Below are 27,539 nucleotides of genomic sequence, written 5' to 3'. Positions count from 1 at the left end.
AGATACCAAAGTGACGAAGCAGGCTAATACCTGCGAAGAGAAAAAAAGGGAAGTAGAAACGCTTGCGACAACCACTTGCCAAGTAATTACGAGAGTGTCGGAATTAGAAAAGAAAATTGACGAAAAACAGAGCTATGTGCCAATCTATGCACATAGTTCGGAATTGTTGACGAAAGAGGAGCGGTTCGACCCCTTGAAAAAAGGCGGTATACACGCGACGGATTTCATTAAGAATTGTGAAAGAGTTTTACCCAGATCATGGACTAATGAGAGAAAAATTAATGCGATTATTGATGTGTTGGCTGGTGATGCCAAGCGTTGGGGCTTAAACCTGAACATTACGAACCTGACTTTTGACGAATTTAAAAATTTGTTTCTGGCTGAATACTGGTCAGAGCAAAAACAGCAAAGTGTCTGGCGCGAATTTGTCGTATCGAGGCCTTTCGATGCGAATTCGCGCAGTTCGATGAAGGAGTTTTGTGAGGGCTGGATCCGCAAGTTGGAATATTTGCGTGATCGCCGCACGGAATCCAAAATAGTCTGGGAACTCTACAAGAAGCTTCCAGATGATACAAAACGATACGTAGGAAGCAATTACAGGACAATCAATGATTTCCTGGAAAGAGTTGAGGACGAGGACAATTGGCGCAATAATCGCGACAGTGGTAGAGGCCGTGGTAACAACAATGGGTACCACAGCAACCACAACAACGATAACCATGGGAATAATCCATACCGCAACCATGGCAGCAATAACAATAATGGTTCGGACCGTAGTAACAATCGGTACAATGCAAATAATAACAGGAATGACGGAAACCAGTATCGTACTAACGTGATACGGGCTGCACAGATTAGTAATAACGCCAGAGGGTGTGATCAGCCGCCTCAGCAGCATCCGGGGACTGTATCTGCTGGGACGAGACAGGGAAACCATTAGCCGCGCTGGTGAAGGGGCGGCCAGGCGGGGAGAAATTTTGGCGGCCCAATAACAGGAGAAAACCCAGGTGTCGTCGTTATGAAAATTCCGTGTGGAATAATCAACGGCGGGAGAGTGTGCCAGTGTTAGGAGAAAGGAGTGCGCCCACAAGTAGTAGATCAGCTGTATACACGGCAGTAGGAAGTACATTCACTGTCAGTGAGAACAATTTAAGTAGTGTTCCGGAAATCGATTATAAAGTGGCAGCTGTAATACCCACAGCGGAACTGGAGATTAAGTTTAAGAATGATTCACAAGTGTTGAGAGAAGATCAGATGTCGGATAAAACGTCCGTCATCGAGTGAGGGGATGCAGAGAGGGATGAGGTCTGGTTAAGGCAGTTCGGTCGCTTATACGACGAACTAAGAGATTATAGGGGTCTGTATGGGAGAAGCGTTTATGGGGAGCGCGTGCAGGATTTGCCGTGTCTCGTCCCGCAGGAAGATAGTGTTTGTGAAGTGATAGAAAGTTCTGGCCCTAACCGGCAGACTTTACCAGAAATAGTTCATGTTAATGGGGAGCACGAGCAAGATTCGTCGTGTTTCGTCCCGCAAGAGTTGGATGTTGAAGTAGTAACGGAAAGTTCTGGCCATAACCGGCAGACTTTACCGAAAGTTATAGTGGTAGAAGTAGCCGACCCATCTGACGCAAACCTCCAGTTTAAACATTGCGAGAGTATTAAGGAGAAAGATTGTGAAAATGTTAGTGATAGCCGGACACAATTGGTAGAAAAGCATGTAGATTACAGCGTGTATGAGGTTAGAGCTGACGTTATACGGTCAGACGGTAGCAGTGTGGGTTGTGCAGATCCAGAGGAAGTAATTGCAGATACTACTGGGCACATTCCTCCAGGTAGATTGGCAGATGAGATCAATCTGACCAAAGTGGAATCAACGAAGGTGACAATTAGTGAATTGATAGCAAAGCAACACTCACTAGTTGACGAGTTACAGGAAAAGGTTTCGGTGTTGGAGGCGAAGCTACAGACTAAGCCTCAGGACAAACGTGTTGAAATTAAAACTGTATGTGAACAGAGGCTGAAAAAGCCACCAGATAAGCCGGATTTAGGATCAAAGCCGGATGGTTTTTTCTGGAATGACATGGATATAGACGAGGATTTACTGTGGGAAAATAAAGAAACAGTCGAGGACAAGTGTAGACAGATAGTAGTGCCTGTTAATATGCACGACCTACAACTAAACGTGTTGATTGACACCGGTGCAGAATTGAGTGCTGTATCTGGAAAAATATTTCAGTTACTGAAAGACAGACCTGGCATCGTAGTTATGCCAGTAACAGGAGTGAAAATTATCGGTGCTACTGGGAAGGCCAGTAAACCGGTCACAAGACAGATTTTTGTCAAATTCGAGATATGTGGGGCACGATTTGAACAAGAGTTTTTCGTCGTGCCAGACTTGACTACGGAAGTAATTATCGGGTTAGATTGGCTGTTAAAGTACCGTGCAGTGATTAATTGCGAAAGCAAAACTTTGACATGTACGTCACAAGATAAAACAATAGTAGCTAGTTTTGACGAGGCAGGAGACGGTGTGCATTGGCAATACCAGCCTATACACATTGTTAACTGGCCGGATGCTATTGATGTAGGTATGAATTTGAACTACTGTAATGTGAGAAATCTTGGCATTGACAATAGTGTAAAAAGTGAATTGGAAGTGTCAAACGTAACACATGAACAAAGACGAGTCCGACTTCGCCGTACCTATTGCCATCACAATCGTAGGGCATGGGGCAAATACGTAGCAGTATTTGAGAGAATTATGAACACTTTGAGACATGAATCTACGGGATTTTCTCAAGAGGAAATCCTGTTGGATGACAGAAGTAAAAGTTTAGTGGAAGAGATAATCAAATTCCCTCCACAGATTAACATTGGTATTGGTGTGAAAAAAGATCATTTGCGAGAAGTAATGAAGCTAAAAGCCGATGCTCGCGTACGTCGTCATGACGCTAAAGCGCGTTTTGCTAAGTTTGCAATCAGAGACTTAGTGCTTGTAAAAGCTCATGAGAAATCGAGCGAGATAGACCATGAAATCTCTAAATTCAAGTTTGTTTATAATGGACCATATAAAGTCATTGGTATACCTCACACAAATGCTTATTGCTTAGAGTATCCAAGCTCTGGAAAACTATTAGGTATACGGAACATCGTAGACTTGAAATTGTACCAACCTAGGATCGATTAATACCACGCAATGGGTAATTTGTACAGTATGTAAATATAGAGTGTAAGATTTAAGGATGTGCCATGTTGCGATGCTTTTGCCTGACCTAGAGGTCATTAAAGAAGTTGTAATTAATAAGTAATTAATTTTGATTAATCAATTTAATTTTAATCAATTTAATCATGATCTAATCCACTGAAAAATCCAAGCTGCTAGTTTAAGTTTTCAGCTGAGTCACAGTAGATTAAGGAATGTAAATATGATTTTGTAAATAGCTGTAAGATTCCATAAATATGTGATTTACTAGTCATTGCTGATGTACTTAGACGCTGTTTTAAGTTTCAGGCTAGTACATGCGTGTGATGATGGACAGTGTTGAGTTATCCACTGTGATAGTGTTTATGGACTCCTTGAGATTACTCGGGAGTGAGTTTTACCGAAAGAATTCAGTGAAACGGACATTCTGGAAATTCCGTTACAAGGGCGAGAGAGATCAAGCGTGCCGCACAGGCGGGCGCAACAATACTGGCGGGGCGGAACCGCTGTCGGCTCTTGTGCCGCTGTCGGCTCTTGTGCCGCTGTCGGCATATTTTGTACTTGCGAGTACGGAAGGCGGAGTTGTTTTTCTTCCCGGACAGCTGATGTGAAAGAATTCTGTTGTCAATATTTATGTTTTTGTCGATCTGCTGTATATTATTTTCTTGTTTAGCGTTAAGTGCACACTCATGACGAGAATATTAATTATGAAAAGTTTATATAAAATACGTATTCTATGTGATTAATTATTAACTTGCGTATTTTGATATACCTGTTTTTTTATGACCATGTACTCTGATTAATTTTGTAAATAATATTCCATTTCTTGATACTGCTAGGAATTTAGATTTTTAGAATAGCTAAACCATTTTCTATGTTTTCTATGAATTTTAATATGTTGTCAACCTGTTTTATTTTGTGCTAGATGACAGAGTGGAATAAGATTAGGAGTGTCACGACTCAATTATTATGGTCTAAAAGTTGATTTATGGTTAATTAGACGAATGCTAAATTTTGTAGATGTTTTGAGCATATGCATTTCCGCTGTTTCTTTTTTGGGACATTTTCTGAGTCTGTTTAGGTTACACGAACGTCCTCAGACAATGTGGGGCACGTGTAACGCCGGAAATGCATATCCTCCTATTTCCATCTATTGTACTATAATTTTTTTTCCTTATTTTTGTTACCTGAATATATGACGTTTCTGTGTCTTTACATATTGTAATTGTTTTACTATTTGTATATATATATATATTTATGCATTTATGTCGATGTATAATTGGTTTGTTTCGTAAATATTATTTGTATTTTTACGCTGGTTCTTGCCTAGGGAAAACTGCTATCGAACGATTACATCGATAGGTCGTGTGAAGAATCAAAGTGTGTAGGATCTTTGGTAGTGTTAACTCTGCCGCGTGGAGTGCGGGCAGGGCAGGGGGAGAAGAAGGCGCGCCAACATCCAGCTTCTGCAACAGCGACGGCTGACAATGAGTGACTGTCGCCACCTCCTCGATCGACGGCTTCAAACCTTCAATCAACCAACAAGGAAGACTGCAAGCACGTAAAGTTTTAGAACTGTATGGCAGACCTCAGCTTTTCAAAATGTACCATTTTCGTAACTATAATTACAGCAACTTAGCATGAACATTTGTTGCTCATTGTCCCAAATGCATTACCAAGCAGGGTCCCTTCCTTTACCGGAATGAACCCGAGTGTCGTTGAAATTCAAACGCCAGCATTAAAATAATAATATAACATTTCACTGCTTTAATTTCAAAGTTCAGTTAAAGTTTTCATAGCTGGCTACAATATTTAGATTACACAAGCACGAATTAAGTGTGCGAGTTTTGTTACCGTATTTTAGCATACCTGTGACTGCAGTTCAGCTTGGTACGTACTAAATTTTACTATTGTTAATTGTTCAGAATCATTTAATTCAAGTTCAAAGTTAAATCTCTTATTTCTAAATTGCATAGATTCAAGTAGCTTTTGAAATGATTGTTGAGGTAGCCCAAGACTAACCGTATTTTACTGAATTTCGATGTGCTTCAGAAAGAAAGCTCACTATTAACTTCAGTCACTAAATTAACTTTCGATTTTCCGGTTTTATTAATTCTTTTGATAAATTAAGTCAGAGTGTAGCGAAATTTATTACTTCTGACAAACTTTCAGTTTTCACACTACACGTGTCAACCTTCAGTTGCCATGCTTCTAGTGCTAATTATATGTGTAATAACCTTTCTTTATCAGTTACTATAGTAATTGTCCTTAGGACTGGTGACCGTAATTTCCCCCAAATCTCAAATACCTAATTACCGCTAGTTAATTGTTAACATAACGGCCGCACAATTACTTTCTTTATTAACTTTACCCCTTTTCAAAATTAATTTCCACCAGTTTCATTTGCAATTTTCCTTTCATTTAGATGTAACCCTTTCCTCCCTCTTTACCGACAAATTAACTTCGGTGACGATTGCTTTTCCCAAATTTCCATTAGGTACACGCGGTTTAATTTTTCACTGTCATTAAGGTCGATAAGTGAGGGGGAGGTTACACCTTGATGCCTCAGAACATGTCCTATCAACCGATCCCTTCTACCAATCAAGTTGTGCCACAAACTCCTCTTCTTCCCAATTCTATTCAATACCTCCTCATTAGTTACGTGATCTACCCATCTAATCTTCAGCATTCTTCTGTAGCACCACATTTCGAAAGCTTCTATTCTCTTCCTGTCCAAACCATTTATCGTCCATGTTTCACTTCCATACATGGCTACACTCCATTCAAATACTTTCAGAAACGACTTCCTGACACTTAACTCTATACTTGATATTAACAAATTTCTCTTCTTCAGAAACAATTTTCTTGCCATTGCCAGTCTACATTTTATATCCTCTCTATTTTGACCATCATCAGTTATTTTGCTCCCCAAATAGCAAAACTCCTTTACTACTTTAAGTGTCTCATTTCCTAATCTAATTCCCTCAGCATCACCCGACTTAATTCGACTACATTCTATTATCCTCGTCTTGCTTTTGTTGATGTTCATCTTATATCCTCCTTTCAAGACACTGTCCATTCCATTCAACTGCTCTTCCACGTCCTTTGCTGTCTCTGACAGAATTACAATGTCATCAGCGAACGTCAAAGTTTTTATTTCTTCTCCGTGGATTTTAATACCTACTCCGAATTTTTCTTTCGTTTCCTTTACTGCTTGCTTAATATACAGATTGAATAACATTGAGGAGAGGCTACAACCCTGTCTCACTCCCTTCCCAACCACTGCATCCCTTTCATGTCCCTCGACTCTTATAACTGCCACCTGCTTTCTGTACAAATTGTAAATAGCCTTTCACTCTCTGTATTTTACCCCCACCACCTTTTGAATTTGAAAGAGAGTATTCGAGTCAACATTATCAAAAGCTTTCTCTAAGTCAACAAATGCTAGAAACGTAGGTTTGTCTTTCCTTAATCTTTCTTCTAAGATAAGTCGTAAGGTCAGTATTGCCTCTACTAGTTTTTCCATTCGTCTGTAAAGAATTCGCGTTAGTAATTTACAGCTGTGGCTTATTAAACTGATTGTTCGGTAATTTTCACATCTGTCAACACCTGCTTTCTTTGGGATTGGAATTATTATATTCTTCTTGAAGTCTGAGGGTATTTCGCCAGTTTCATACATCTTGCTCACCAGATGGTAGAGTTTTGTCAGGACTGGCTCTCCCAAGGCCGTCAGTAGTTCTAATGGAATGATGTCTACTCCAGGGGCCTTGTTTCAACTCAGGTCTTTCAGTGCTCTGTCAAACTCTTCACGCAGTATTGTATCTCCCATTTTGTCTTCCTCTACATTCTCTTCCATTTCCAGAACATTGTCCTCAAGTACATCGCCCTTGTATAGACCCTCTATATACTCCTTCCACCTTTCTGCTTTCCCTTCTTTGCTTAGAACTGGGTTTCCATCTGAGCTCTTGATATTCATACAGGTGGTTCTCTTTTCTCCAAAGGTCTCTTTAATTTTCCTGTAGGCAGTATCTATCTTACCCCTAGTGAGATAAGCCTCTACATCCTTACATTTGTCCTCTAGCCATCCCTGCTTAGCCATTTTGCACTTCCTGTCGATCTGATTTTTGAGATGTTTGTATTCCTTTTTGCCTGCTTTATTTACTGCATTTTTATATTTTCTTCTTTCATCAATTAAATTCAATATTTCTTCTGTTACCCGAGGATTTCTAATAACCCTCATCTTTTTACCTACTTGATCCTCTGCTGCCTTCACTACTTCATCCCTCAGAGCTACCCATTCTTCTTCTACTGTATTTATTTCCCCCATTTGTGACAATTGTTCCCTTATGCTCTCCCTGAAACTCTGTACAACCTCTAGTTTAATCAGTTTGTCCAGATCCCATATCCTTAAATTCCCACCTTTTTGCAGTTTCTTCAGTTTTAATCTACAGCTCACAACCAATAGATTGTGGTCAGAGTCCACATCTGCCCCTGGAAATGTCTTACAATTTAATACCTGGTTCCTAAATCTCTGTCTTACCTTTATATAATCTATCTGAAATCTGTCAGTATCTCCAGGCTTCTTCCATGTGTACAAGCTTTTTTTATGATTCTTGAACCAAGTATTAGCTATGATTAAGTTATGCTCTGTGCAAAATTCTACCAGGCGGCTTCCTCTTTCATTTCTTTCCCCCAATCCATATTCACCTACTATGTTTCCTTCTCTCCCTTTTTCTACTCTCGAATTACAGTCACCCATGACTATTAAATTTTCATCTCCCTTCACTATCTGAATAATTTCTTTTATCTCATCATACATTTCATCAATTTCTTCATCATCTGCAGAGCTAGGTGGCATATAAACTTGTAGTATTGTAGTAGGTGTGGGCTTCGTGTCTATCTTGGCCACAATAATGCGTTCACTATGCTGTCTGTAGTAGCTTAGCCGCACTCCTATTTTTTTATTCATTATTAAACCTACTCCTGAGTTACCCCTATTTGATTTTGTATTTATAACCCTGTATTCGCCTGACCAAATGTCTTGTTCCTCCTGCCACCGAACTTCACTAATTCCCACTATATCTAACTTTAACCTATCCATATCCCTTTTTAAGTTTTCTAACCTACCTGCCCGATTAAGGGATCTGACATTCCATGCTCCGATCTGCAGAACGCCAGTTTTCTTCCTCCCGATAACGACGTCCTCTTGAGCAGTCCCCGCCCAGAGGTCCAAATGGGGATTAATTTACCTCCAGAATATTTTACCCAAGAGGACACCATCATCATTTAACCATACAGTAAAGCTGCATGCCCTCGGGAAAAATTACGGCTGTAGTTTCCCCTTGCTTTCAGCCGTTTGCAGTACCAGCACAGCAAGGCCGTTTTGGTTAGTGTTACAAGGCCAGATCAGTCAATCATCCAGACCGTTGCCCCTGCAACTACTGAAAAGGCTGCTGCCCCTCTTCAGGGACCACACGTTTGTCTGGCCTCTCAACAGATACCCCTCCGTTGTGGTTGCAGCTATGGTACGGCCATCTGTGTCACTGAGGCAAGCAATCCTCCCCACCAACAGCAAGGTCCATGGTTCATGGGGGGGTTCTTCATCTTTAAGGCGATTGTATTCTATTTTCCACTGTTGTGTATGTTATTTGATATTTGTAATTTTTATTTTTATCACTGCTACTAGCAGGACATGGTCTGAGGGAACGTCAGCTCCCGGACAGGTGCATGCCCTCATTACTGACGGTCCAGATTGTAATCTATTTGATTCCGTATTGTATTGTTGCAGTGATTAGCAGGAACTCTCCATGTGTACAAGCGTCTAGGTGGTAGCTCAAATCAAGTTTTTGTTATCTTCATCTTTTTCTATTGACAAAATTGACAAAGCCATTTGCCTCTATCATTTTGTATTTCTAGTCAATATGGCCTGACTGGTTCTTTAAATCATCCTTCTCCTATTTTAGAATTAAAATCACCCATTATTAAGTTTTTATCATGTTCTTTTACCAGCCTAAGAAGTTGTTTCAACTCTTCATAGAACACCTCAATTTCATCTTTGCTGCATCTGATAGTGTAAAATCGCTTAGTCTCCTTCCGCCACCAAGCAGTGTGTCAGCAGTGTGCAAGTAGCAGCATTACTGCATTTACTAGGCAATCTTGTATTTTAATAACCGTTTAAATTTTGTGTCGTTTTGTTTGCGCTCTCTGTAGATTAGTTCAGACGTTCTTTGCACAACAGTTTTTAGCATGGATAGGGACTGCAACTGCTGTGTTCGGATGCAGGCTGAGTTGGCATCCCTTCACTCCCAGCTTCAGGCAGTGTTGGCTTCGGTCACACAGCTTGAAGCTGTTGCCAATGGGAATCACTGTGGGGGTCCGGATGGGGGTTTGTCGGGGACGGCCAGCTTGTCCCACGCATCCCCCGATCGGACTACGACTGTGGTTGCCCGGGATACTGCCCGCATTGAGGCTGATCCCTCACCTGTGGTAGAGTGGGAGGTCGTCTCAAGGTGTGGCAGGGGGCGAAAGACATTCCGAAGGGCTGAACGGAAGGCCTCTCCAGTTTGTCTGACGAACCGGTTTCAGGCTCTGTCTCAGGCTGATACTGATCTTCGGCCTGACATGGCTGCTTGTCCTGTTCCAGAGGTTGCCCCTCAGTCTGCAAGATCCGGGCAGTCGCAGAGGGTGGGCTTACTGGTAGTTGGGAGCTCCAACGTCAGGCGCGTAATGGGGCCGCTTAGGGATATGGCAGCAAGGGAGGGGAAGAAAACCAAAGTGCACTCCGTGTGCATACCGGGGGGAGTCATTCCAGATGTGGAAAGGGTCCTTCCGGATGCCATGAAGGGTACAGGGTGCACCCATCTGCAGGTGGTCGCTCATGTCGGCACCAATGATGTGTGTTGCTATGGATCGGAGGAAATCCTCTCTGGCTTCCGGCGGCTATCTGATTTGGTGAAGACTGCCAGTCTCGCTAGCGGGATGAAAGCAGAGCTCACCATCTGCAGCATCGTCGACAGGACTGACTGCGGACCTTTGGTACAGAGCCGAGTGGAGGGTCTGAATCAGAGGCTGAGACGGCTCTGCGACCGTGTGGGCTGCAGATTCCTCGACTTGCGCCATAGGGTGGTGGGGTTTCGGGTTCCGCTGGATAGGTCAGGAGTCCACTACATGCAACAAGCGGCTACACGGGTAGCAGGGGTTGTGTGGCGTGGGCTGGGCGGTTTTTTAGGTTAGATGGCCTCGGGCAAGTGCAGAAAGGGCAACAGCCTCAACGGGTGCGGGGCAAAGTCAGGACATGCGGGGACCAAGCAGCAATCGGTATTGTAATTGTAAACTGTCGAAGCTGCGTTGGTAAAGTACCGGAACTTCAAGCGCTGATAGAAAGCACCGAAGCTGAAATCGTTATAGGTACAGAAAGCTGGCTGAAGCCAGAGATAAATTCTGCCGAAATTTTTACAAAGGCACAGATGGTGTTTAGAAAGGATAGATTGCATGCAACCGGTGGTGGAGTGTTCGTCGCTGTTAGTAGTAGTTTATCCTGTAGTGAAGTAGAAGTGGATAGTTCCTGTGAATTATTATGGGTGGAGGTTACACTCAACAACCGAGCTAGGTTAATAATTGGCTCCTTTTACCGACCCCCCGACTCAGCAGCATTAGTGGCAGAACAACTGAGAGAAAATCTGGAATACATTTCACATAAATTTTCCCAGCATGTTATGGTCTTAGGTGGAGATTTCAATTTACCAGATATAGACTGGGACACTCAGATGTTTAGGACGGGTGGTAGAGACAGAGCATCGAGTGACATTATACTGAGTGCACTATCCGAAAATTACCTCGAGCAATTAAACAGAGAACCGACTCGTGGAGATAACATTTTGGACCTACTGATAACAAACAGACCCGAACTTCTCGACTCTGTAAGTGCAGAACAGGGAATCAGTGATCATAAGGCCGTTGCAGCATCCCTGAATATGGAAGTTAATAGGAATATAAAAAAAGGGAGGAAGGTTTATCTGTTTAGCAAGAGTAATAGAAGGCAGATTTCAGACTACCTAACAGATCAAAACGAAAATTTCTGTTCCGACACTGACAATGTTGAGTGTTTATGGAAAAAGTTCAAGGCAATCGTAAAATGCGTTTTAGACAGGTACGTGCCGAGTAAAACTGTGAGGGACGGGAAAAACCCACCGTGGTACAACAACAAAGTTAGAAAACTACTGCGAAAGCAAAGAGAGCTTCACTCCAAGTTTAAACGCAGCCAAAACCTCTCAGACAAACAGAAGCTAAACGATGTCAAAGTTAGCGTAAGGAGGGCTATGCGTGAAGCGTTCAGTGAATTCGAAAGTAAAATAATAGGTACCGACTTGACAGAAAATCCTAGGAAGTTCTGGTCTTACGTTAAATCAGTAAGTGGCTCGAAACATCATGTCCAAACACTCCGGGATGATGATGGCATTGAAACAGAGGATGACACGCGTAAAGCTGAAATACTAAACACCTTTTTCCAAAGCTGTTTCACAGAGGAAGACGGCACTGCAGTTCCTTCTCTAAATTCTTGCACAAACGAAAGAATGGCTGACATCGAAATAAGTGTACAAGGAATAGAAAAGCAACTGGAATCACTCAACAGAGGAAAGTCCACTGGACCTGACGGGATACCAATTCGATTCTACACAGAGTACGCGAAAGAACTTGCCCCCCTTCTAACAGCCGTGTACCGCAAGTCTCTAGAGGAACAGAAGGTTCCAAATGATTGGAAAAGAGCACAGGTAGTCCCAGTCTTCAAGAAGGGTCGTCGAGCAGATGCGCAAAACTATAGACCTATATCTCTGACGTCGATCTGTTGTAGAATTTTAGAACATGTGTTTTGCTCGAGTATCATGTCGTTTTTGGAAACTCAGAATCTACTATGTAGGAATCAACATGGATTCCGGAAACAGCGATCGTGTGAGACCCAACTCGCTTTATTTGTTCATGAGACCCAGAAAATATTAGATACAGGCTCCCAGGTAGATGCTATTTTTCTTGACTTCCGGAAGGCGTTCGATACAGTTCCACACTGTCGCCTGATAAACAAAGTAAGAGCCTACGGAATATCAGACCAGCTGTGTGGCTGGATTGAAGAGTTTTTAGCAAACAGAACACAGCATGTTGTTATCAACGGAGAGACGTCTACAGACATTAAAGTAACGTCTGGCGTGCCACAGGGGAGTGTTATGGGACCATTGCTTTTCACAATATATATAAATGACCTAGTAGATAGTGTCGGAAGTTCCATGCGGCTTTTCGCGGATGATGCTGTAGTATACAGAGAAGTTGCAGCATTAGAAAATTGTAGCGAAATGCAGGAAGATCTGCAGCGGATAGGCACTTGGTGCAAGGAGTGGCAACTGACCCTTAACATAGACAAATGTAATGTATTGCGAATACATAGAAAGAAGGATCCTTTATTGTATGATTATATGATAGCGGAACAAACACTGGTAGCAGTTACTTCTGTAAAATATCTGGGAGTATGCGTGCGGAACGATTTGAAGTGGAATGATCATATAAAATTAATTGTTGGTAAGGCGGGTACCAGGTTGAGATTCATTGGGAGAGTCCTTAGAAAATGTAGTCCATCAACAAAGGAGGTGGCTTACAAAACACTCGTTCGACCTATATTAGAGTATTGCTCATCAGTGAGGGATCCGTACCAGATCGGGTTGACAGAGGAGATAGAGAAGATCCAAAGAAGAGCGGCGCATTTCGTCACAGGGTTATTTGGTAACCGTGATAGCGTTACGGAGATGTTTAACAAACTCAAGTGGCAGACTCTGCAAGAGAGGCGCTCTGCATCGCGGAGTAGCTTGCTCGCCAGGTTTCGAGAGGGTGCGTTTCTGGATGAGGTATCGAATATATTGCTTCCCCCTACTTATACCTCTCGAGGAGATCACGAATGTAAAATTAGAGAGATTAGAGCGCGCACAGAGGCTTTCAGACAGTCGTTCTTCCCGCGAACCATACGCGACTGGAACAGGAAAGGGAGGTAATGACAGTGGCACGTAAAGTGCCCTCCGCCACACACCGTTGGGTGGCTTGCGGAGTATAAATGTAGATGTAGATGTAGATGTAGATGTGGGCGCGTATTCTTGGATGATGTTGACATTAATTGGAAGGACATTAAGTTTAATTAAAGGCATTTGGTCTCAATGTGGGAAGAAATTTATTACAGATTTCAAAACTTTTTCTGAGACAATTATTCCCACACCTTTCCTTTGTCTATTGTCTTGGTTCCCTGAATAGTGGATGGTTCCTCCGTGAACCTCACACATTCCAGCATCTGGCCACCACGTCTCTGCCACTCCTAGAATATCTATTTTCTGTCTTCCCATTTCCAGCATTAATTTAGTGAATTTCCCAGCTTCATATAAACTCTGTACATTCCAGGTAACAATCCTTGCTTTGTTTCGAAGATTCATTTTCCTACACTCAGCAGCATTTAATGCAGTTCCCCCACGAGATCCCATAGGGGAACTATTTATACCTCTGGAAAATTTTGAGTTAAATGTGTTTGTCATTTTGGTTTATGTGATTCTTGTGGTGACTTTACTGTTCCTAAAGCCACACCAATTTTCATCTAACAGATCCTCAATTTTCTTTTCCATTCATCTGTATATTATTCTTGTCAGCAACATGGATGCATGATGTGCTAAGCTGATTGTGTGATAATTCCCACACCTGTCAGCTCTTGCTATATTCGGAATTGTGTGGACGTTGTTTTTTTGAAACTCTGAGGGTATATCGCATTCATATACATTCTACCAACCAACATAAGTAGTTGTTATGATGCTGCTATTGCCAATTATTTTAGAAATTTCGATGGAATGTTAGCCATCTCTACTGCCTTCTTTGATCTCAGGTCTTCCAAAGCTCTTTTAAATTCCGATTCTAATACTGCATCCCCTATCTCTTCCTTGTTGACTTCTGTTATTGCATCACATGTTCAGCTAGGTGTCTCCCCCCCCCCCCCCCCCCCCTAATCCAATATACTTTTTCAACTGTCTCAGTGTTATCACCCTTGTTTTTAATTTCGCTTAAGGTTGATCTGACTTTTCTATATGCTTAGTCAGTACTTTAGATAACCATTCCTTTTTTGATTTCTTCACATTTTTCATGCAGCCATTTCGTCTTAGTTTCCACGCACTTCCTATTTATTTTATTCCAAAGTGACTTGTATTTCTGTATTCCTGAACATTTTTTACTTCCTTCTTTTTGACACTCAATTGGAGAATTTCTTTCTGTTACCCATTGTTTCTTCGCAGTTACCTATGTTTTTGTTTCCAACTTCTGTGAAAACATTCCTCTTCAATTGAACTGTCTATTGAGCTGTTCCTTATCACAGTATGTATAGCCTCAGAGAACTTCAAGCATGTCTTTTCATGCTTAAATACTTCTGTATCTCACTTCTTTGCACAATGATTCATTCTGACTTCAGCCTACTCTTCATCATTACTAGACTGTGATATGAGTCTATATCTGCTCCTGGGTATGCCTTACAGTCCAATATCTGATTTCAGAATCTCTACCTGACCATGATCTAACTTAACAGATAACTTCCCGTATTGCCTGCTTTTCCAAGAATACCTCCCATTATTGTGATTTTTGAATAGAGTATTAATTATTACTACTGAAATGTACTGTAGAACTCAATGAGTCTTTCCTCTCTCTCTCGTTCCTCATACCAAGCCCGTATTATCCAGTAACACATTATTTTTACACTACAACCCCATTCCAGACCCCCTGACTATTACATTTTTGTACTGAATTACCCGTTCAATACCTCATGCACTTTCTCCATCTCTTCATCTTCTGCTTGCAAAGTCGGCATGCGTGCCTGAACTACCATTGTTGGTGTTGGTTTGCTGTTGATTCTGATGAGAGCAACCCTATCACTGACCTGTACACAGTAACTCACTCTCTGCCCTACATTCCTATTCATAATGATTCCTATTCCTGTTATACCATTTTCTGCTGCTGTTGATATTATCCTATACTCATCTGATCAGAAATCCCTGTATTCTTTCAATTTCACTTAACTGGCCCCCACTGTATCCAGCTTGAGCCTTAGCATTTCCCTTTCCAGATTTTCTAGCTTCCCTACCATGTTGTGGCTTCTGACAGTCCATGTCCCAACTCATTGAAAGTTAGCTTCTTGTTGGTTATTCAATCTTTTTCTCATGGTCACCTCCTTGGCAGCCCCTCCTGGAGATATGAACAGGGGACTGGTCTGGAATCTTTTGCCAATGGAAAGATCATCATGACATTTTTTTCAGTTACAGGTCACACATACACATCTCGTGGATACACATTGTGTGTCTTTAATGCAATGATTTCCATTGCCTTGTGCATTCTCATGCCATTGATCATTGCTGATTCTTCTGCCTTTTACAGGCAGATTCCCCCACAAGGGTAAGCATGTGACCTGAACCTCTTTCTGCTCCTCCGCCATTTTTGAAAAGACCGTTGGCAGAACAAGGATGACTTATTATGCTGGAAGTCTTCAGCTACCACTGCCTTTTTTTTATTCTGATTTAAGCAGTGACAAGGTCCAAACCCAGGACATTTTGATTACTTAGACACTACCCTTCAACCTTTATGAAGTAGCCGTGATTAATTTTGTTTACCTAAGAAAAACTGAATCTAAACCTTTATCACTTGACTTCATATGGTCTGCAAGCAATGTGTTAACATGAACAGTGCAGGCCCCAGTGTCACCGCTCCTGAAAATTACAGTTTGGGGGAAAAAACTGAAAAAACATTTTTATTTTAATAGCTCAGAATAGGTGTAATTTGTTTAACCTGCAACCAATTAAATACTGGTATTACAACCAGTTTGTGTTTTAACTTTACTGTAATCTGGTTTATTGTAGTATTCCCATCTCCTTGAAGGCTGTAAGGCTTTTACTCCCAAACATTTAAGGTATTGGTTTAGTTCCTGATCTGTTCCTATCCATTTTCCATTTTAACCTGGTTTTGAAGACACTAACATTCTGTAGCAACAGAGAATATTATAGAAAGGATAGAATACTACTCAAGGAATCTGACTTCAGCAGCCAGAGAAGATGGTCATGCGTGTGTGAGGTGTATTTGTGTGGATATGTGAGAGTATGTTTTCTAATTCAGGAGGAGGCCTGTTGGCCAAAAGCTTATTTGTTTATCAGTCTTTTTGTTGTGCCTGTCTGTGACTCAGTATCTTCACTACACAGTGAGTAGCAATCCATCCTTTTCATAATAATGTCATTATTCCATCCCAGATTTTCTGGAGCAACTGTTTTCTGCCAATTTGTGTGCTGAAATTAGCGTAGTATATTACTTTCTGAGTTGCTTCCTCTTTCTTTTTGCTTCCAGATATTGTGATTTCTATAGTAATTCAGCATACATTTGTAGAGCCATGGTTAAAAACACCATTGTTCTTTCTGCAAATACTGTGCTTTCACCTGTAACAGATGAGGGATCTTTAATTGGCACCCCCATGTGCTTACTCACAACAAATAAATCAAAAGGTATGCCAACAAAACGGTGAATTCCAAAGGCTATGCTTACTCAATGAAACTTGCTGACAAAGATGACAAAGTAGATCACTAGAAGCTTTTGATCTTGTGTTAGATGTAAAAGGTAGCAGGAAAATGTAAAGATTATTCATACAATCTGAAGCAAAAGCTAACCTCCTCCTTTTCGCTTGCAAGTAAATGCTCTGACTTCTATCTTTATCTTGCAAACCTGTGCTTCAGTTTTATTCGTACAGCCCAGTGTTCATCTCCATTTTGCCCAATAAAACATAATCCAGCATTTTGCATGAACCCATCTTTGTTTCCAGTATTGTATAGTATAATCATTTTTCCAGAATTGTCAGTGTTTGAATTCCTCCTTTCCAGTGATTCCACACTTCCTCTAAGATAACGGTATACATTTTCTGATGTAAAGGCATTTTTTGTTCCAGCCATTAAAACTTCCTGGTATGATTTGTAGCACACCAACTCAGCATAATAAAAAGTCCATCAAGTGTTTCGCAGGTGCCTTGTTTCCCGCAAAAACTTGTCTCTTTTTCCTGTTACTTGGCTATTTTCATTTAGTAAACGTTTTTTGTTGAATATGTATATGAAGCCCAATTTTCAAACAGCACACCAATGGGTTGTTTACTCATATAAGGAAAATCTCCACTTCAGAGTATAGCTACTACTGCTCGAAACTGCTTTTCCACATAGATGTCATGGGATTTTCTTCTTATGACTTCCTGTGTAAACTTGGTCCAATGCAAACCTCTGTCATCTGCCAGAACTCTCTCTCTCTCTCTCTCTCTCTTTTTTGTGATACCAGATAAGATGATGTTCTATTTTCTCTCAAAATTCGCTTACAGTATTTTCACAAATATCAAAACATTCAAAAGTTCTCTTTACTGGCTGTGATGGCCTTGCACTGTTCTTTTTTGGCCTCAAAGTAAGCACATGCACTAATCACTATAGACTTTTCACAATTCCATAAATTACGCTTGGTTTCATGCAAATACATGGCAACTAATATGGGAGCATGATTGTTTCCTATCTGACAGGAAGCCCCAATGAAAACATTGAACAAGGAAATGGAAATATTGTTCAGAGGTCCCACAAAACAGAATACGTGAGCATGAGAAGCATGAAGACATAAAAGCAAATAAATTAAAGATGTGATATTAGTGCTTTACGTAGATTATGTGCATAATTATGAAATATGCTGAGAAAGGTGACAACAGAGCTTGCATTTACACTTTACATTTTGTTAATACTTATCACTATTAGACAGCAACTTACATCTACCATTATTAGGATAAAACAAACAACTGGAAAGCAAAAAAGATTCACCTGTATATAGAGTGTGTTTGTATCTTCAAACTGTGAAAAAAATTGTGTTTCTCCTGACTAAGATCTGACATCTATAACTCTGGTAAGCTGACACTCACCAAAAAACGCTTGAAAAAAGTCAGGCTCACTCTTAAACAAAATTGCTTATGTCACCCCCTTTTCAATATGATATCTGCATAAGAATGGTGAAAGATTAGTGTTTAATGTCCCATCGATGATAAGGTCATTAGAGATGGAGTACAAGTGTGGATTGCTGAGTTTTCTTAAAAGGCACCATCCCTCAGTTTGCTTTGAGGCTCTAGGGAATTCACAGAAAATGTAAGTCTGGAATTGATGCATCATTCTTCTGAATATGGGTCCAACTACTGCAGTAAGTAGTTTTACTAGTGCACTACCAACATAAGAAGACAATGAGAATTTCTTTTCAAAACCAAATAGCTAACTTGGGATCTTGAATGACTGGATCTTGAATGACTTTCAAGATTTATTCACGAATAACTTTTTTTTTGCCACATACGATAGGGTTGTCAGGTTCTGAAGACCTGTTCTTAGCACCTGTTTTTTGTGCATATGACTGCTTTATTTGAATCAAATAAAATGCACACTGAATAAAATTTATGTTATTAATTGCAAAGCACTAACAGTTCATCATACTTCTTGTATATATTCCCAAACAACTGAAAATAATTTCTCTTCTTTTAGGCTGCTTCATTTCCAACAATAGTCCTTTAACTATGTAATAATTAGTAATTTTCTGAATGTTTCTATTTGATACTAATTTAATTACACATGTCTTCAAGGCTGCATAGTTTTTTACTGTGCACTTAATGAGGGTTACTTTTGAGCTATGTCTTCTGTATCCTAACCTACTGCGCCAACAGAAAAAAAAAAAAAAAAATACTGTTCATGTTGTTGTTGTCAGGCATGTATTTTTGTAAGAATGACTGATTTCTTCCTAATAGTGATGAAAATGTAAGCAGCTGAAAGAGGAAATATCTCAAATACAACAACTAAGAAAGTTGGTGCAGCAGCTGAGAGAATGGATTTCCATTTGGGGGAGGTGAAGTTTAAATCTCTGTCTGGACACTGAGATTAACATTTCCTGTTATTTCTTCACTACAATTCCTTTGAAAGGAACATGGACAATTTCCTTCTCCATTCTTGTCTACTTGCAGCTTGAGGCCAGTCTTTTATCATCTCATTAAATCAAATACAACACAGAAAAACTGACAAAATCCAGGATGGAATAATGAGAATATTGTGGAAAGTATAGACTGCTAATCATCGTATAGTGGAGATGCTGATTCGCAGATAGGCACAAGAAAAAGACAGTCAAACAACTAAGCTTTCAGCGAAAAAGGCCTCCATCAGAATTAGACAACACACACGTGCACACTCATGCAAACTGCGACACACACACACACACACACACACACACACACACACACACACACACGCGGCAGCAGTATATGGTTGCCGAAGCCAGACTGAACAGCAGTGCATGATGGGAGAAGCAATCTGGGTTGTGGGGGTAAGGAGGAGGCTGGGGCAGGGAGGGGGAGGGATACTAGGGTAGGAATGGGGGACAATAAAGTGCTTCTTATGAGAGCATACAGGGGTGAGGTGGAGAGAGGATGGGGTAGCTACGTGCAGTCAGGAGGTTATACAGGGGACAGGGGGGGGGGGGGGGGGCAGAAGAAAAGGAGATAGGTAAAAAGACTGTGGATGCTTGGTAGAATAGACGACATTTTAGTGCTGGAATGGGAACAGGGAAGGGGCTAGAGGGTAAGGACAATGACTAATGAAGGTTGAGGCCAGGACGGTTATGGGAATGCAGGATATATTGCAGGGGGAATTCCCACCTGCACAATTCAGAAAAACTGGTGTTGGTGGGAAGGATCCAGATGGCAAAGGCTGTGAAGCCATCATTGAAATGAAGAATGTTGTGTTGGACAGCATGTCCAGCAGTGGGGTGTGGTCCAGCTGTTTCTTGGCCATGGTTTGTCAGTGGCCATTCATGTGGACAGACAGCTCATTATTTGTCAAATGCACATACAATGCAGCAAAGTGTTTATGGCTTAGCTTGTAGATCACATGACTGGTTTTGCACGTAGCCCTGTCTCTGATAGAATAGGTGATGATTGTGATCAGACTGGAGTAGATGGTGGTAGGAGGATGTAGGGTACAGGTCTTGCATTTAGGTCTATTATAGGGATAGGAGTTATGTGGCAAGGGGTTGGGAGCAAACGTGTAGGAATGGATGAGAATATTGTGTAGCTTTGGTGTGTGGTGGAAAACCGCTATGTGAGGGGTGGGAAGGATACTGGGTAGGACGTTCCTCAGTTCAGGGCGTGACAAGAAGTAGTTGAAAGCCTGGCAAAGAACGTGATTCGATTGCTCTAGTCACAGGTCGTACTGAGTCACGAAGTGAATGCTCCTCTGTGGTTGGATGGTGGGACTGGGGGAGGTGGGGTATGACTGGAGAGATAAGGCATGGAAAATGTGTTTCTGTATAAGAGGCATTCAAAAAGAAATGAGCCAGATGTGTAATTACAGAAACCAGTACCTGTATGTTAGAAGTATTGACACTTGTCCCACTGTGTCACAAGGTGGTGAACAGCTGTCTCATAAAATTCCCGAGGCTGTGATGTTAACCAGTTCTGCACATACAGCTGGAAGTCATCGTCCGAGGTGAATCGTTTGCCCCTCGGAGCCTTTTTAAGGGGACCAAAAATAGCGTAATCACAGGGACAACAGTCAATGCCCAGCATTACTCACAATCCTTGACCACTCTTCACCAAGCGATCAAATCAAAACAACCAGGCAATCTCACCCGTAGGGTCATTCTGCTCCATGACAATGCAAAGCCTCATCTGACCAACACAGTCGTGGCACTCCTGCAGAAATTCAAATGGGATGTTCTTGGCCACCCTCCGTACAGCCTGGACCTGTCTCCCTGTGATTATGCCATTTTTGATCCCCTTAAAAAGGCTCTGAGGGGCAAATGATTCACCTTGGACGACGATGTCCAGCTATACGTGCAGAACTGGTTAACATTGCAGCCATTCACCTGTCTCAACAGCCAGGGTCAATAATTCTACCATACACTACTGGTTTCTGTAATTATGCCTCCGGCTCATTTCTTTTTGAACGGCCCTTTGATCCTAACACAATCCTTCTGAAATAACTTCCCTCATTCCATAAATTTGTGATGATTAAACTTTAAAATAAACAGTACTGTTCTTTTAAATAGACAAATACCTGACTACAAAACAAGACACAGAGCTAATGATCACCTACATAGCAAACAGTTTTAAATTAACCATAACAATTTAAACAGTACATTACTGTGCAGAATTGAGTGAACTAAAAAGAATTTTCAGAAGTAAATCAAGAGGGTACTTAGCCTCATCCTGACCATGTAACCTACAATAATATGTACAAGCTAGACATTAGAGAAGAATTGTTTCAAAGAAGAAATTAGTACGATCTTTGTGCATCTATAAACCAAGAAAGGCATACAGTGTATGTGTTTTTCCTTGAGACAAGAATGATCCTGCTGCTGCTGTTCTATTTTTAATGTTCTAAATATTTTTGGACGTACACTGTGCTGCAAAACTGAAGCTGCCAAAGAGTAAAAGTGTGAAGGTTTGTGAATAAATTGGTTTAGGTATCCAAATGTGATTTTCATTTTTTTAAATATTGGTTAGGGTGTGTTTCTGAAATGCTGTATGTACAGATGTAATGGAAATAACGTGTATTTTGATTAAAGGTATACACTGGAGATTGTCTAGAGATGAACAAACAAATACATTGAAAGATTTAAACATCAATTATATCAAAGTATTTAATTTTATCTTAAGTAATGATGAACAGTGCCCTCTACATGATCACATCACAGATCCTTCACGGTGAACATTCTTATTTTACATCCACAGGCATTTTCTTCAATCAGCGATTCAGTTCTTCCAAAAATGTCCTGCATTTTTGCTTCAAAACTTTGACTGCTTCAGTGAACAAAACATCAGGAGGAAGTGCTCCAACAGACTCAATAGTGACTGAAATTAGAATGAAGAGTATATCAATAGCATGAAAACAGAATATTTTGATATTTCAGGCAGTTAATTATTTTGTTGGTCAATAAAGTGGGTTCATGAAACATATGTACCTCCCACTTATAAAGTACATCTAAACACATTCTGCAAACATAATTACATTTTGATTTTTGGTTAACGGCTGAGTGAGTTCGTATGAACATGCTAAAATAATTCATGTAAGGGTACTTTAAGAACATGACAAATAGATTTTATTATGTGATGTCACAAATTTATCATCCTTCTTTCATGTCATATACCACAAAGAACTGTACTGTACATCCATGGTCAGGAAGAAACAATTAAAGAGGAGTGTTACCAAAATACCATTGCAGTTAGTTAATATGAAAGGTACGTAGGGCTGTGAGATGATGATTTTCTGTTTGCGAATACAGAAGCAAATAGTATAAAGAATATGAGGCACAATAATGTGTTCTTTTTCATCTAGAAATTATAAATTTTATATGAAGCAATGCTGCATAACAGTGATAGAAACAACACTAAATTATCAATGAAATTACATAAAAAGTAATGATGATTAACTTCTATCTTACTGCACTAGATCTGTCTGCTGACTACCTTGTTAAAACAATACTGTTTATAAATACTATTGTTCAGAGGTCGAACAACGTGGCCATATGTACCCTTATCAAAAGATTTTGAGGCATAAATGATTAAAATATCCGAACATAAAAAAGTGAAAAATCTGAAGCTTGAATTGCACTTGCCTCTTCCCAGCTTCTCACATTCCATCACACATTCATACATAGATTCAAAGAATGCAAAATTATGAGCATGATTCTAGTTTTAAAGTATGATGTTAAAAACAAGCCTGATTTACAGAATAGAGACTAAAAAATTAACTATGGAAAAATTGGCAGGATGATTACTTACAAAAACACTGCAGGGCACACTGATAACACCTTCCCAATAATTTATGACTTTCATAAATTATGTTTGAGTATAAACTACGTTTCATTTTATTGATGGAGCTACAGCCTTACCTCTGCTTCCAATCCTTCATAAAATCCAAACTCTACACTATGATTACCTCACTACTGCTAACATGGATATACAGTATATTAGCTGGTAAACTGGTAGTGAACACATGTCCGAATACAAGTAAAAATCATTAAGACAATTGGCGTCTCACTGAAAATTGGTGAACCACAGAAGGAATCCATGGGCTAAATGCTAGGTCCTCTTTCAAAGGGTTTAAATCATTTCATCATAAATGAGTGGTCTAAGGAGATAAGCCACAGCCACATCATAGAGTCCATCAATAGTAGCCTATTGTTTTTCTCTTCCAGCAAATTAGAATACTGAGGCATGGCTCTGAGCTTCAACAACACCAGAACAATATTTAATGGATGAACACACTGTACCACTGAATACACAACAAATATTTATAATGATGAGATGGCACTAGACATCCAAACAAATCATCTAAAAAGGCATGCAGAAAAGTAATACCTCTGGATGTTTTATGAGAAAACTCTTAAAGCTTGTTAAATAAAACAAACTTTCAATTTAAACATTCTATTGGGTCTTATCTAGCAACCGTATGCTTTTTAATTACAGAACGTACATACAGCCACTTAGGTTGCATGAAATTTTGTCAACTGACCACGGTTTTGATTGCACTAGGGCAATCTTCATCAGAATAAAAAGTTACATAGAATACCTAAAATATAATGACATGGATTGAAATAATATATACTTAACAGGATTACTTACATAAATTACATGAAAACAGAATGTACTTACATGTAATGACACCATGGCCTCTTATTGGTTTTACTACTAAAAATATTATTTACTATGGAAGGATCATAGCCATTATTGACTGCAATAGTTTTAGTCAGACTGATTTAAAATTTGAGATTTTCACTAGAAAGGGGGATGGAGGTGGCTCTAAGGATTTTCACTAAAACCAGTAAGAGAATCACCACCCTAGGCATTTCTAATAATGAACCTAATGAAAAGAAAAGATTTTTCTATATACCATTTCTGCTTCAAAATAAGTATAACTGTACAGCAGACTTTTCCACTAATAATTTCTTAAAAAGTAACATCATACATAGCTTGAAACCTACGTTTTCCCCTTTGCAAAATTCTGGTGTTTATAGAATTATTTGTTACAGTTGTTCCACCTATTACATAGGGCAAACAGGCTGAGCTATTTTGATAAGATTCAAGGAACATCTTCTAGGGAAAAAAGGCACTAATGTTCATGAACCAACTTTTGCCAATCATTTATTATTCACAGGGTGTAATCCTAGAGATGTACAAGACATCCAGATCTTGTAATCCTAGAGATGTACAAGACATCCAGATCTTGTACTCAGAGAAAAAAGGCTTTAGGCTTAACATCTTAGAAAAGTTATAAAATCTTTAAACACCTATCTCTGAAGGACGGTCTCATTCTTAACGAACAGTTTGCAGTTATGCAACAAAAACTTTTTTCAAGGTATAGAACCACTAATTAAAAATGTCTGACTGGTGATATTCTCCTCAATGTAGTCTCCTAAACACTGTTTTTCCTTCTAATCTTATGTTTCCTCTGCATATTAACCGAACTGTATTTTATTTTTTAAATAAACTGTTATGTTATGTTGTAACTTTCATATGTTGGTTACTGTTTCTTACCAATAGTGTTTAAAAATTGTCCTTGTAATACCTCATTTGCTCTTAAGTTGTCTGTATTTTGATTACCTTCTGCTGTTGTTGTTGTGGTCTTCAGTCCTGAAACTGGTTTGATGCAGCTCTCCATGCTACACTACCCTGTGCAAGCTTCTTCATCTCCCAGTACTTACTGCAACCTACATCCTTCTGCTACATGGTGTGAATCTGTTCTTGTATCCACCTTGTGCCTGCCTACGGCGTCTTAGCCGTTTAGTCTGATGGTTGCAGCTCTATTGCGCTCCTCTTGGTCCTAAGTGACCTTGCAGTTATTATTATGTTCGATCGAGTATTTTATCTGGTTGACAATCATCTTATACTTTTACATTTTAGTTTTTATTCTTATGACATTGACAGGAGCACTTTTGCTCAAATGTTTTGGACCATCGTTTGATTACATGTAAGTACATTCTGTTTGTACGTAATTTATGGAACTAATCCTATTAAGTGTATATTATTTCAATCCACATCATTATATTTTAGGTATTCCATGTAACATTTTATTCTGATGAAAACTGCCCTACCCTAGTGCAATAAAAACCGTGGTCAATTGACAAAATTTCATGCAACCGAAATGGCTGTATATTGTCCTGTAATTGAAACACGTTTTATTAACATTCTTATTTTATATTCTTAATGTCTACACATTTATTTTGCAATGTAGTCACCCTGGCAACAAACACATTTCTCCAAGAGGGAGTTTATTGATACCATCACTGTAGAATGTTTGACTTTGTTGACAGAGTCACAACCTTACCTCTTGATCACAGTGAATTCATGGCATCAGACTGTTGCAAATGTTGCAGTGCTTTTGTGTGGCCTGGCATTGTCATGCTGAAGAAGAGGGTGCTCTAAGTTCAGATGAACTCTTCAAACTCGTGCTTTCAGTTTTCTGAGCTCGCTCTCATGCACTGATATAGTTACATTACACACCACCACATTACTCACTATAATTCACAGCCCACTAATGACAGAGTGTTGCAACTTGCATCAGCACAGCACGAAAGTCAACCAACTAATATGAACAACATGTAACACATGAAATATACTGATAACAGAATAAAAAATTCAGAGGCATTACTTTTCAGCACATCCTCATACATGAAAGAGAACACAATCTGACAGAAGATTTTGAGCAGCTAAGTGAATATTATAAGAACAGGTGAATGTGGCAAGACGCTGACAAAGTAAAGTGTTGTACATTCCACTTACATAACCATCTGGGTGTCACAAGGCTCAAATGTTTCATTTGACAACAAACAAATAAACCACACCAATTATCTAAAATATACTGGCATCATCACTTTTGAATGTTCTAGGACATCTAAAAAAACATCTGCATCAGATTGGATGAATGCAAAAAACCAGAAATAACATAATAAATAAATTGTCACAAAAAACTATGGGAGTGCAAGCAGATTTCCTATGTAATGTCGCACAATAGCTAGTGCACTCACCTGCTGAGTATTGTACACTAGCACGGATGCAGACGCCGCAGCAACAAAATAAGTGAACACCTCAATGAGCCATTGTGCACTATAGCTGGAATGATAAAATCCCCACCAATATTTGGCTCCATACACTTGCAGACATCCCTCTCCCAGATGTGATGTGACAACAGACCACAATTAGAAAATGAAACAAGTTTCATGTTTCAGTATTCCCACTAGTACTTCCAGTCCACACTGTCCTGGATAATGCCCTTGCTTGAAGTCTGTTTCACAGACCTGGGGCAGCAGGGCGGCGGCAGAGAGGGGGGGGGGGGGTCGATGACATCCTGTTGCAGCATTAGCTCTTCATCCGCGGGAGCTTGCATGGAGAGGAGAGATGGAAGCCTAACAAAGGTTTCTTCGGTAACACCATGAAGAGTCAGGGACTGAACTAACCAAGAAAATTTGCTGCCACCTAGGCATGGTCAAAAAAGGTCATGTCAGTTCTAACATACCCCTTCATAAAAGGGGGATGATTGATAATCTTGAAAGTGTCTGCAGAGCAGATCACAGAGCACACTGGCCAACAAAACTTCAAGAGAAGATACTTTAGGAATGGAATGATGTCCTGGAAATTACAGCTGATGAAGTTAAATGGATATCAAATATTTATATACGTGTATAACTGTGGAATATTGTGTCAAATCTATTTTTTGTAGGATATGTGGCTTTTAATTCATAGTTTGTAATTTTCTTTCGTAAAATTTGTGATCTGCTTTTTTCTTTCTTTTCTTCTTTTGTATTTTGGATCTTATACATCTTAGTTTACCACATGAAAAGTCAATTGCACCAATTTTGTGTGAGTCATTATTACCGTATTTACTCGAATCTAAGCCGCACTTTTTTTCCGGTTTTTTGTAATCGAAAAACCGCCTGCGGCTTAGAATCGAGTGCAATGCAAGCGGAAGTTCCGAAAAATGTTGGTAGGTGCCGCCACAACTAACTTTTGCCGACGAATGTATGTAGCGCTACATAGGCATGCTTTGCAGGCACAAAGATAAATACTGGCGCCAAAACCTCTGCGTCAGTAAATAAATTTAAAAAAAGGTGGAGGATGAGCTTTTTTCTCCGCCCCGAGTTTCGACAACTGCATTTTCATACATTATCCAACGAAGTAAATATAAATTCCGTATTGTTCATGTTCGAATGTAGCAACATTTCAATATACTACAAAAATCCGACTGACAAGA

At 40.0% G+C, this 27,539-nt stretch overlaps 1 protein-coding gene across 4 annotated transcripts in view; it reads right to left on the bottom strand.

Moving 5' to 3' along the window:
* Window positions 1-21,825: 21,825 nt before the first annotated feature.
* Window positions 21,826-27,539, bottom strand: part of LOC126188971 (DNA-directed RNA polymerases I and III subunit RPAC1) — a 231,847-nt gene continuing 226,133 nt past the window's right edge. For all 4 annotated transcript variants that reach the window (XM_049930741.1, XM_049930743.1, XM_049930742.1 and 1 more), the window contains exon 9: window positions 21,826-22,141. In XM_049930741.1, the coding sequence (XP_049786698.1) occupies window positions 22,035-22,141 (107 nt within the window). In that variant the 3' untranslated portion in view covers window positions 21,826-22,034. The remainder of the gene's footprint in view (window positions 22,142-27,539) is intronic.

This window comes from Schistocerca cancellata, chromosome 5 (assembly GCF_023864275.1).
Source record: "Schistocerca cancellata isolate TAMUIC-IGC-003103 chromosome 5, iqSchCanc2.1, whole genome shotgun sequence".
In the NCBI taxonomy this organism is placed as follows: domain Eukaryota; kingdom Metazoa; phylum Arthropoda; class Insecta; order Orthoptera; family Acrididae; genus Schistocerca; species Schistocerca cancellata.
Note: the sequence above shows the minus strand (reverse complement) of the source record. Positions and strands in the feature narration are given on the sequence as shown.